This window comes from Lepidochelys kempii, chromosome 11, assembly GCF_965140285.1.
Source record: "Lepidochelys kempii isolate rLepKem1 chromosome 11, rLepKem1.hap1, whole genome shotgun sequence".
In the NCBI taxonomy this organism is placed as follows: domain Eukaryota; kingdom Metazoa; phylum Chordata; order Testudines; family Cheloniidae; genus Lepidochelys; species Lepidochelys kempii.
Genome location: NC_136390.1, coordinates 4,335,479 through 4,347,743, shown reverse-complemented (window position 1 = coordinate 4,347,743; position 12,265 = coordinate 4,335,479). Strand labels below are relative to the sequence as shown.

The following is a 12,265-nucleotide window of genomic DNA, read 5'->3' as shown; positions in this document are numbered from 1 at the left end:
AGGAAGCCAATGCCTTATCCATTAGGCCAAATGGAGTTTCCCAAGCACCTTAATTAAACACACTGCATTAGATAAAACAATAACACAAGTTTATTGACCAGAAGAGGATAGATTTTAAGTGAGTACAAGTAATGAGGCATAAAAATCAGAAATGGTTACAAGAAAATAAAATTAAAATACTACTGGTGCCTTACTTAACAATCTCAGATTCAAGCAAAATTTCTCTCCATATACTTTCAGCAGTCTTACTGACCAAACGTCTTAGGTCAGAACCTTTTTTTGCTTCTGGTGCTAATAATGCGATGGGCAGGGAGAGAGAAAGAGGGGATCCCTTGGCGCGTTTGTCCCTCCTTTTTATGGTGTCAGTCAGTGTTCCCTCTAATTTTTTTGCATCCATGTGTGGAATGAATTTTGTTATGTGAACCATATCAAGATAATGTGTGGATGTGCGCCACCAGTAGAAACCAAAAACCTAGCTATAATATATATTTTTTAAAAGTTACCATAAGGATAATTACTCCAACCAGGATAGGTTCAGCATTTTAAACCTCACTACTCAAAGAATTAAATTTAAGTGTAAGAGAGAAATAAAAATTATGAAATGCATAGACCAGCCAAAAAACTAAAATAACACACTTTGAAAGAAGTATCAAGAAGTAACAACAACAATATAAGTATGTGTTGGGAGGTGAGTGTATGTGTCTGTGACAGAGACATGTGTTGCCCCTTTAAGTACGCTGACTGCACTTTAAGTACACTGCCCTTTTAAGTTGATCAGCAAGTTCAGACAGCAGCAGCTGCCAGCAAGCTCCCTCCCTCCTGAGCCTGTCATGTCCCGCCCTGCTCTGTGGAGATGGGGTACAGGGGCAGGGGAAGAGGAACACCCTGACATCAGTGCCCCTTTCTCCCCCGCCCTCTGCACAGCAAGCGGGAGGTTCCTGGGAGCAGCTCACGGCAATGTGGGGAGGGACACCTGAACTGCGTGGCACTTGATAGCCTGCTGGGCAGCCGTGCAGCTTACAAGGAACTTAGTTCAGTCCTCCTCTTGAAAAAACATTTCCAGCTGGTACTAGGAGACAAAAGATCTATGGAGAAAGATGTTCCCTGCTTTCCCTCACCTGTTTGAGCTTTCTTTATCTCCCCTTTCTGCTTGATGACTCTGTTTACTGCTTAAATGCAAATTAAGCAGAGCACACTTTCTTTTGTTTAGGACAGACCTGTTTGCCACCCTCAGTTTGGAACATGTGTTGATAACACCATGCAGGGGAATCTTATAACTTCAAATACAATCTGGCCATGCATATTTTACCAGGGCAAGAGCCAGCAAATTATGAGTTTTCAAATGATACCTCACAAGACGTACACTGTACAAAGATTATTACAATAGTGTGTGAGTACAGGGGTACCTCCTGTCACCGTATGGAGAAAGTTAATAAGGAAGTGTTATTTACCTTTTCACATAACACAAGAACCAGGGGTCACCCAAGGAAATGTATAGGCAGCAGGTTTAAAACAAACAGAAGGCACTACCTCTTCACACAACCCTTGGAACTCCTTGCCAGGGGATGTTGTGAAGGCCAAAAGTATAACTGGGTTAAAAAAAAGAAGAACTGGATAAGTTCCTGGCGGATAGGTCCAGCAGTGGCTATGAGCCAGGATGGGCAGGGATGCAACCCCACCTGGTGGGTGTTGCTAAGCCTCTGATGGTCAGTGCTGGGAGTGGACGGCAGAGGATGGATCACGCCCCACAAATTGCCCTGTGCTGATCATTGCCCGGTCGCTGTCAGGGACAGGCCACTGGGCTAGATGGACCATGGATCTCACCCAGGATGGCTGTTGCTCTGTTCAGTGGCCACCTGGCTCTGGCTTGGGGTTTTGAGGCTGCTCCTTGGGGCACTCGCCAGGGCTAGCCCCTGCCCGCGAGCCGCGCTCGCCCACGATCGCAGGACTCCTGGAGCTGGGGTTTCAGCAGGCGGCATCTTGCTGTCCCTCCGCCCAGCAGGGGGCGTGCGTGCCACCGGAACGAACGCCTTCGCGGGAGGGAACCATAGAGCGGCCGAGGCGCCCCAGCTCTATGGTTGCGGCCGCGGCGCAGGGTGATGAGGTCACTGCAAGCGGCAGGTTTGAAAGGGTGGGAGGGGAGGCGGCGCGCGCGGAGGGAGGCTCCGGGGAGCTGCCCGCGGGAGCGGAGCGATGGGCGAATATGCAAATTAGGCCGTGTGATCATTTGCATGTGGTGATTGACAGCAGTGCGAGGTCAGTGCAGCCCGCGCCCTCCCGCGGGGCTGAGTGGGAGCCGTTGGGGTCCGGGGCCGAAGGAGGGCGGTGGAGGGAGGAGGGGCCGAAGTGGGGGAGGGTTGGGGCAGAGGGACTGAAGTGTGGGGGGGCTGGGGCAGAGGGGCCGAAGCCGGGGAGGGCTGGGGCAGAGGGGCTGAAGTGGGGGATGGCTGGGGGCGGTTGGGGGGCTGGGGCACAGGGGCTGAAGTGGGGGAGGGCTGGGGGCGGTTGGGGGGCTGGGGCACAGGGGCTGAAGTGGGGGATGGCTGGGGGCGGTTGGGGGGCTGGGGCAGAGGGGCTGAAGTGGGGGAGGGCTGGGGCAGAGGGGCTGAAGTGGGGGAGGGCTGGGGGCGGTTGGGGGGCTGGGGCACAGGGGCTGAAGTGGGGGAGGGTTGGGGGGCTGGGGCACAGGGGCTGAAGTGGGGGAGGGCTGGGGCGGTTGGGGGGCTGGGGCACAGGGGCCGAAGTGGGGGAGGGCTGGGGGCGGTTGGGGGGCTGGGGCACAGGGGCCGAAGTGGGAGAGGGCTGGGGGCGGTTGGGGGGCTGGGGCACAGGGGCCGAAGTGGGAGTGGCGGGGGGCGTGTGTGGAGGGGAAAAGGGGGGGCTGTGACAAAGGGGATGAAAGAATGGTGGTTGGGGGTGGAGGGGCTGAACTGGAGGAGGGCAGAGGCGGTTGCGGGTGAAGATGGGGGGAGGTTTAGGGGGCTGGATGGAGGGGCTTTGGGGGGCCAGGAAGTAGCTAAGGGAAGCTGGGGTTGTGGGGGTGGCTGAGGTTGGGGAAGCTTTGGGGTTGCTGGAGGAAGATGGGTTACAGCTGGTGGGGTGGGCTGGGGACTCCAACTTCTGTCCCTCCCTGCCACTTACTCCTCTTTCGAGCGTCCCACTTTGCCATGCTCTGACCCAGCGGGGGCACAGTGGGACAGCTGCTGCTTGGCTGACAGATTTTGAAGAGATTGGTAGTAGACTAGAGACCAAGCTGAGCCTGGCCTGCTCATTTTACTGGTGACTTAAGAAGGATTTGCAGGCAGGTTTATAGAGGAGAGATGACAATGTGCTCTCTACAGAGGTTCTTGACAAAAGGCCTTGCTCCCCTTGAAATCAGTAGCAACGTTCTAGTCAGTTCAATAGGAGCAGGCCTTAAAAGCTCAGTGTTGTCTGAAATGGACTGCGTTTACTCAGTGATGTGCCACCACTACGTTACCAAGGGGTTCTGACAAATTCTCTCCCTTAGCCTGGAATAAACTCCTTGACTAGGGGACTTTGCACGTGCAAAAGAGAGGCTGAGGAATCTATCCATTTACAGTATTTTCCTGTTTGAACACCAAAACTTTCTTATCACAGTAACTGAGTGAAGAGAGGCCATGCCACCTGGTGAACACTTTGCCAAAAATGCATAGACTTTACTACTGGAAAATATGCAGAGTATATTGAGGACATGGCTAAGTGGGATCCTTGTGGGTGAAGACCGCTCTTGCTGTATCCTTCCATGGGAATTATTTTAAATATCTGACACTTGGTGCAATCTGGTTAATTTCAAAAGCAAAAAAATCTGCTCTTCAGAAGTTCTTTCTGTGAGCTGCAGGGATAAGTCATTTCTGGCAGGGATGATTTGATAGGACCCAGAGGTTTGAGCTCCCTTGAAGCCAGGAGAAATCAGCCCAACTTACCTTTCATTGACGTGGCTGAAATGTCGTTAGCGGCTCCTCTTGCACACCATTGAATTTATCTCTTTTTACAGTGTCAAAGATGGAAAAGGTGCAGTCCTATTTAACGTTGGATGAAGATGACTTGTTCTCTGACCTAAGCAGTGGGGACCTAGAGGTAAACTTCTGTGCATGAGGAGATGTATTTCATTATGGTCGCTGTGTATGTGGCTTTCATTATAAATCTATTTTTAGTGGTTTAGCCTCTTGACTGTTGAAGTAGCATCAGGCTGATGAGTATGCTTAAAAACTAGTGTCACCCCAGCTTGCCTTTGGCCATGTTGGTGTGACCTGAGTTTGCTTAGTGGTCTCATGGTTCCTTGCTCCCAGGCCTATGCTAATTCCAATAGATAGACTTCTCCTGGTCTAGTGACAGTTAATGTTATCATAAAAATATTAATTGAAGTAAAACATCACAGGACTAATGAGGGTGTAGACCACAACACCCACTCACTGTGATGCTCTGTCCCCCTTTGGTGTTGTTTCGGTCACATGTAGAGGTTGATGAGCCTGCTATAGCTTTGGCTAACAGAGTTAGGTCTTCTATCTCAGGCACCAGAGGCTTTCAGAAACAGAGTTGGAAGGTTGAATCCCTGCTGCTGGCAACCCACCCAGAGTCATAGTGTTATATCTGTTTTAAAAATAAATCTTCTCATATCACCATGGTGTTTTTGTCGAGTAGGAGACCATTATCCCCTGGCAAAGTTCTGTTTTGCTGATGTCTCATTTTTAATTGATAGTGAGAATATTAAGGTTCATTTTAACCAGCACAGCTTTGGAAAAGGAAAAATAGAGGATTTTTTTTTTAATTATGACTTGAGACTATCACCAGGGTTACGTCCCTCTGCTTTGCCACCATGCATGTGTTCCAAATGGACCAGTTTTTTATTGTCTTGGCTTAGCGAGGTGCAAGTCTTTCAAAATGTATAAACCTTCCATATCAGGAGCTGCAGGCTGCTGTGGCCCTGGGTGAAAATGAACCAGGAACACTGAACTGACTTGAGCTTTCAAACTCCACCTATCAACTCGGCTTGTTTTGTGTTTACTTGAATTTCTTTCCCTATTTTGCCTTTCCAGATGTTGCTATCATTGCTGCTGGGTAAGGTACATGAAAGCGAAGTGAGAGTGAGCACAGAGAAGGATGAGATCATGAGACTTGAGACAGAAATAGCACAATAGTAAGTCTCCTAATAAATCTTTTAACATTGCTAATTAATTAGTATCATGTTTAGCTTTGTTTTAATCACGACTACATTTTAATAGTACTTACAGAGTGCACTATTAAGTCCAAAACCTATGTATGTGGATTTAATATCAGTGCCATATCACAAGGTCTTTGGTTGGCAGGAAACTTTCTGTAAAGGAACATGAAAGGGCTTTTTACAGACAACTCAATGGTTGAATTTTGGTGCTGGCATGTTGTATAAAGAAGTTCTGCTGTATATAACTAACACAAATTGTAGTCACTAGAACAGTGACTGGGAAGAGAAATAATGCTTTTGTACTCTGATTTTGTAGTGTCACAGAAAGAGAGAACTGTCTGTCACTGGCAGCACAGATTGTGCATTTGCATCCAGTATTGGAAGAGGAATTCAAGACTCGAGAACAACTTCAAACTGTTGCAGCTGAACTGAAAAGGCTGAAAAAGGATATTGCTCAAGATACCAGGTATGATCCTTCCAGTTAGAGCAGAGGATGTTTGAAGAAAAAATATATGGCTTGCAATATACTTCTAATTATGATCTTGGGGTAATTAGCAGGGTGCTACCAGGGCCTCTTCAAAGAAACTGATTAAACAGGCACATGTACCACAACAGTACGGTTTACATTATTGATACAGAGACTGTACATGTGTTGTATGCTTAAGATTGTTCATTATGTGAAATCAAATAGTAGCATTTGAGCAGTTAGTTTCCTGGGAGTAATAGAGAATAATCAGAGGGGTGGGCTGGCTGGTGAACTGCCAGGAGCCCACAGGCTGCCTCTTTTGTGCCTGATTGAATCAAATTGTGGGATGGGGTTGAAGCTGCAGGTATGTGATCTGCTCTCTGCTCGGGTAGGGAGGTGACATTGCCAGGTGGACTCGGTGGGGCCTATTGCTTGTCCTTCTGCATTAAATACCAGCTGTCCCTTGATCCGGACTAGGAGACTGCTGAGAGGTTTGATTCCTTTGGCTAGGTGTGTCTTTCACTACCCACAGTATAAGCAAAGCAAGCCCACATGGGTTAGCATAAGCAAATGGCTGCCAATAATGCAATGTCCCTTAAAAATCTTCCATTCACTAACAGTTTTAAAGCATGTTGTGTGGCAGCAATCAGATTCACTTAGACCTCAGTGATTCTTTGTTGATTCATGTATCAAAATACTACAGTGATGGGCATGTTAGAAATGTCTGAGACAGAGCACTCATGTGCTATTCCACTTGCAGCAACGGTAACAAGCGTTCATCTAAGACCAGGAAATCCCTCCCTTTTACTCTCCCTCAAATGCAGAGGGAGTCTGCCTGCTGGGTTGATTGCCATTTCAAACAAGGGAGCTTGTACAGCATATTTTGGAGGCAACATTTTTGGCTCCCTATATTACTTCTAAAAGATGCTGCATTTGATCCTTGTTTCCTAGTGTATCAGCTTTGTCCTGCTAACAAAGTGGCAGGAAAGCTGTCCCAAAGCGTCAGTCAAGGATTTCCCCCCCAGTGCAGGGGAATCTTCCAGTGGCATAAAGCAGGTGCCAGCTGGCTGTACACAACCCACTTCTCTCCCACCCTCCCCCAACACGTGAAGGAGGTATGTCAGGATGCAGAGATGTGGGCTGAGGGCGTGGCAGGTGGTGGAAGAGCTAGGGCTGGAGCACAGGTTTCTCTGTCTGCACAGTGGTCCCTAAGAGATCACTACTGCCAGCGTGATTTGGAGCAGGCTCTAAGTTATGCTGGGGGCCATTTTGTATACCTGTAATTTGGGAGATGGAAAGATGGTTTAGAGCGACCTTCCCATCCTCTCTGCCCAGCTGTGCCAGCTCAGCTGGGGGTTCAACCCGTTAGGTTAATACTACTTCACTCTCTTGTTCAATCAGGTGTCAAAGGCAAAGGCAACCTGGAGAGTCTGTAACCTATTGTCTTCTGAAAAGTGACTGTACAAATGGCACGTTCCCATTGCTCACATCTGTTCCTTGCGTGTTTACAGAAATATCTTTGCTCAGATGAGTGACAAAAATAAGTCTTAACTCCTCTTAGTTTTGCCAAGTCAGCACATGTAAGAGAGGGAGAGCTGGATTCTTCCATCTTATTCATCATCAGAATTGTTTATGAAGTTGCACTCAGTTACACCTGAGCAGCCCCATTGAATGCAGTGAGTGGCATAGGTGTCACCGATGGCCTAGTTTGGCCTATGGAACCTCTTTTACCAGACATGATGTTTGGGGTGAAAAGACCCCAACCATGACTGTCAGAGCCCAGGCTGAGTATGTTGGGCTGACAGGAAAAAAAAAAATCCTTTAACTTATAACCTGAGTGCATTTGATCTGCTGTCCATTAGCAACAATACACACAGAGCCCCACAGTGCTATTTTTGCAGTCATATTTTAGAGTAAAATTGCCCATTCAGATGATCACGTCCATGATAGACATTCCTAATGTGATGTGTGGCACCCTGTGCCTTTAATGTATTCTGGTTATATACAAAATGTCCAGATGTCCAGCATGATGCTATTCACATGAAAATGTGATTGTACTTGTATTGTAAGCTCTGTGGGGCTGGGACTGCCTTTTGGGGGGGGAGGGGGTGTCCAATGAGTAGGTCTGACCCTGATCTTGACTGGCCTTGTAGGCACTACTGCAATATAAATAATCTGTTTGATACATATCTGCCCCTGCTGCCTTTAGTGTAGTATCTGAACACTTCTCTTTACTGTATTTATCCTCAAAATTTCCCTTTGAAGTGCTGTTATACCTATGCTACAGACGGAGGGAGGAAACTGAGGCACAGAGGTTAAGTAACTTGCCTCAGGTCACACACGGAGTTTGGCGAAATAGAGATTGAATATGGTACTTCTGAGTCCCAGGCGAGCACCCTAACCACTGGACCATTCTTCCTCTGAGTATGGAAGTCCTCTTAATTTTCCCTCGCTACTTTAACTATGCTACATCTGACTCTCAAGGGCGATGGCAAGCCTTCCTGGAGTGCATTAGAAAAACAGCTGTATGTGAAATGATCCCTTTAAAAGTTGCCTCCAACCAATGAAATTGCCTTCCAGATGAGTGAGACCTGCCCAGTCCTGCTTACCTCAGAACCCATTCCTAGGACAGGCCCATTAGTCAACTTCTCCCACAAGCACCTCCATGCTTTCTCCCATGCTGTCCCTTGCATACCCACCAGAAATTCTCAAGGTCATTCTCTTGTTCTCCTTCACATCCCTCTTAGAGACTCATGTCTGCTGTGATGTCTGCAGAATGTTGCCAGTTTGCCACATCTTGCTGTTACCATCTGAATGTAAGCCAGCATATTATTATTATTGTAGCACCTAGGAGCCCCAGGCATGAACCAGGACCCCATTGTGCTCGGTGCTGTACAAACACAGCACAAAAAGATTGTTGTCGCTCCACCACCACCACCTGTTAGTTTCATCCATCTGATGCATCTCGTCATTAATCGGGAAGCTCTTCAACTCAGGAACTGTCATTTTCCTATTTGTTTGTACAGCCCCTAGCACAATGGGGCTCTGAGCCCTGACTGGAGACTCCAAGGATGCTACTGTAATGAAAATAACTTCTTCTGAAATATCTCCCCTCACCTATAGGAGGCTCCTCCTGGGTAAAGTTGAGACGTACTGGCTCTGTGGCTGCATAGAGGACTTCAGGCTTTAGCTAGTTAATGTTTGTAAAGAGCTTTGAAGTGGGAAGTGCTATATATGAGCTACATGTTGTTGATAGTCAGTGTATAGGGGCTGTCTTCCATCACATCTCACAAGCATTAAATTCACACAGAAAAAAATGGAAAAGAACATGAATGGAACTTTTGTGAGAGCTGTTAATCTTATTCTTGCTGCTGTTGTGGCATGAACTTTATGCTGCAGTATTGCAAATGGCCTATTGGGGGAGTTGCAGCTCCACTAATCCTATGATTTACCTTTACATTGAGACTTTTGCTCTAGAAAAACCGGCTAGATACTTTGGATTGGACACTTACAGGTATCAAGAATATCCACAGTTGTAATTATTGACAACAAATTTTCTGGAAGGGACATTAGACCACATACTTCAAGGGCTTGAGATAATCTCTTAACTATGACAGATCAGGATGAGATCTACATGTGGGGCAGATTATCCCACATCATCTACTGTGGGATTCTTAGACCTTCCTCTGATGAATCTGGACTGGCCACTATTGGAGACAGGATACTGAGCTAGAAGGATCCAGCCTGGCAATTCCTATGTTTTTGTTTTACTACTAGGATTTTTATAGTGTCTAATTGAAATACTAGGGTCAATGGAGACTTTAAGCGCCAACTTAAGATCATTCTATTTCTGGTTACCTTTTTAGTGAGCAGCCAGATGCAGCCAAATTAGAACAGTTGATAGCTGAATCAGAAACCATGATAACCTCTCTCCATCAGAAACAGCGTATGGTTAAAAGCGAGAAAGTCCATCTGACTAAGGTACTGGAGACCACCCAAAATACCCTTTCCGAGGCACAGGCAGAAAGCCATGCAGGTAATTGACTTTGATCTTTGCTTGGATAAATTAAAGCAGATGTGCTGTCTTGAAGTCTAGGTATTTCTGAAACAGACACTGTCACCTTGAAACCTAGTCACTTTCAAAAAATGAGTTGAAAGTAGGTTCAAGCATGGTGCCTGTCCCTGAGTCCCTCTGTCAGTTTCTGTGATTTCACAATACCATTTTCTTTTAAAAAATTTCTCTCCTTTGTTGCTGGCTGAAGGACTCCCACAAGCGGACTCTTGGAGATTGCTGGTAACAACAGATAAAAGAATACTTAGAAGTGATTTTTTTTAAATAACTTGAAGTGTCCCCTTACCATCTTAACTTCTGTGGATAATAATAAAGATGCACAGAGTTTGGATCCACATCAAAACTTCCCCAAAGATCTGAGGAGTTTGGGTGTGATTAATAATCTTCTATATTGAGCCTCTATAGAAGAATCCTGTATGGATCCTTTCCTGATAGAACTTGAGAGCGATTCCTCCAAGGATCTCAACGTACTTTGGAATAACAATAAAATGGTTTTAGGGTCTCCTTGAGATAGTAGATTTAGCCAGGTCCAGACTGGAAGGCCCAGTCAGGTTCTGCGTTTGGGTGTTAGACTTGATGGCAGACTACACTAGAACTGGCTGTTAGTGGCCATCGGAGAAAAATCCAAAGATCAAGCTATTTCTGGGAGGATAATACACCTCATCCAATCTTATTATCAATTTAGGGCATGTTCATTTAGGGAGATACTTGCTATCAAAGCAGCTACCCGTGGTGTGCAGCCTCCTGTGACTTCATTAGGGCTGCTGCATGGGGTTCAGCTCACACCTTCATGAGTTGCTATTTTGTAATCTCAGCAGGGGTGTGTGTGGAGCTCTTGCCATTCCTTGAATGGCTGTGGCAGTTGTCCTTCAACCTCTTGCCAGAAAGGGTACCCAAGCCATGATGATTTCCAGCTCTGTGCACTCTCCCATATTGCCTCAGTGAACATTCCCCTACCCTAATTACTGTGATAGTTACCCCTACCAATTTGTCTGAATGAGGAAGAACCTAATGACTGACTTTCGTCTCCACAGCTGATCAGGAGCTGCTTCGCTTGCAGAAGGAATGTACTGAGCAAGCTAATGTGAAGTCTCTGGGGGATAATGAAGCTGACAGACAGCTGGATGCCTGCATCAGACAGCTGGGAGTGTTAAACCTCCTCGCTAGGAAAAAGTGAACTTTCTGTCTCCAGCAGGGGATGTGTTAGTAGACCTGAAGTTCCAAATTCCACTTGGAGAAGATGTAGGCAAGTAGGAAGTGTGTGGCCACCAGTACACAGAGCACCTGTTGTAGGAGGCATGGGAAGAGACACCACCTTGAGCATAGCTGTACTGGGTTAAGCAGCCTGACAGCTCCCCAGTTTGATTTCATTTTATTTCATTCACCTTTCAGCTGTCCACCAAGACATAGCAGCAAAATAATTTTTGTTCTTCCCCAATCTCATCTTCTCTGGGTGCAGCTTGGGGGACATGAAGCAAAACCTGCTGTATGATGAATTCTGCTACTCTGTTTCATGTATGCAGGGTTTCATTTTCATAAATATTGAGACTAGTCCATTGTTTTGTCATTGGTGTCAGGGATGCAGAAACTAAAGGAAACCAGTGATTTAAGACGGTCCAATTTCAGCTAAACTCTCCTGGCATCAGCCATTTCCATGTCAGTGCACCCTGGTTTGTGTTGGTGTTTCCCACCCAACAAAAGATTTCCCTTTCCAGCTAGTAGTCTAATTTCCCTGTTTAGATAGGCCATATCCACTGCGCCGATGCACTTCTATTGCTGTCTCATTCCACTTCACATGGACCTATTACCATTCTTTGGACTGGGTTGCCTTGAAGTTTCTCCATATCGACAGTGGAATATCTCTAGGAAATCTGTGAAGATCATCAGGTGTATGGGACACAGAACTGGAGACAGAAGCCATTTACTGATCTGGAAGCTGGCCAGCTCATGGGAGGCTATGTACAAAATTGTGGCTAGCTGTAATTGTAATGCAGTGTGGCTAGATTTCTAGAATGCTCTGAACAGAGACATGTTTTTGCATAACTTCAAAATAAAGTCAACTTTCTTACGTAAGCAGCTTCTTTTTAATTCAGTCCCTTTTGTTGCCTGAAAGTGCTCAAAAGCCCTGCATGCCAATGACTTTTATCCTGTCATGAGTAAGCAGCATGGGTGATGCTCAGTAAGGTGACTGATGCCGTGCACTGAGGATGCTATATAAAGGCATCAGCATCTATTGGACCTCGGATCACTTCATGTAATTTTATACAGGGATCACAGCAACCACCCTATGGAATGTGGTAGCAGTTTAACAGTAGCCAGGAATACTGTACAACAGGTTTATAGACAGGAAGTGAAATTACTATTTTCAGTGAAGCTACAAGGTAATCTTTAGGCAAGCACAATGTAATTGCTCACATTAAGAATTGGCCTGGCCTTATTCTTTATATTATTGTAGAGCCTATAAGCCACAGTCCTAGACTAGGAGCACAGTGTGCTAGGTGCTGTACAAACACAGAACAAAAAGATGGTCCTGCCCCAGGGAGCT

At 46.4% G+C, this 12,265-nt stretch overlaps 1 protein-coding gene across 2 annotated transcripts; it reads left to right on the top strand.

The window, feature by feature from the left end:
• The first annotated feature begins 1,921 nt into the window (after window positions 1–1,921).
• On the top strand, window positions 1,922–11,813 carry LOC140895247 (uncharacterized). 2 transcript variants are annotated; one of them, XM_073304684.2, is made up of 6 exons: window positions 1,922–2,256; window positions 4,016–4,098; window positions 5,058–5,158; window positions 5,499–5,648; window positions 9,515–9,684; window positions 10,755–11,813. In XM_073304684.2, the coding sequence occupies exons 2-6, from the start codon at window positions 4,024–4,026 to the stop codon at window positions 10,895–10,897; spliced, it is 639 nt and encodes a 212-aa protein (XP_073160785.1). In that variant the 5' UTR covers window positions 1,922–2,256; window positions 4,016–4,023; the 3' UTR covers window positions 10,898–11,813. The 2 variants fall into 2 exon arrangements, with proteins under 2 accessions (XP_073160785.1, XP_073160786.1); XM_073304685.2 differs by lacking the exon at window positions 1,922–2,256 and adding an exon at window positions 3,074–3,301.
• The last annotated feature ends 452 nt before the right edge of the window (window positions 11,814–12,265 follow it).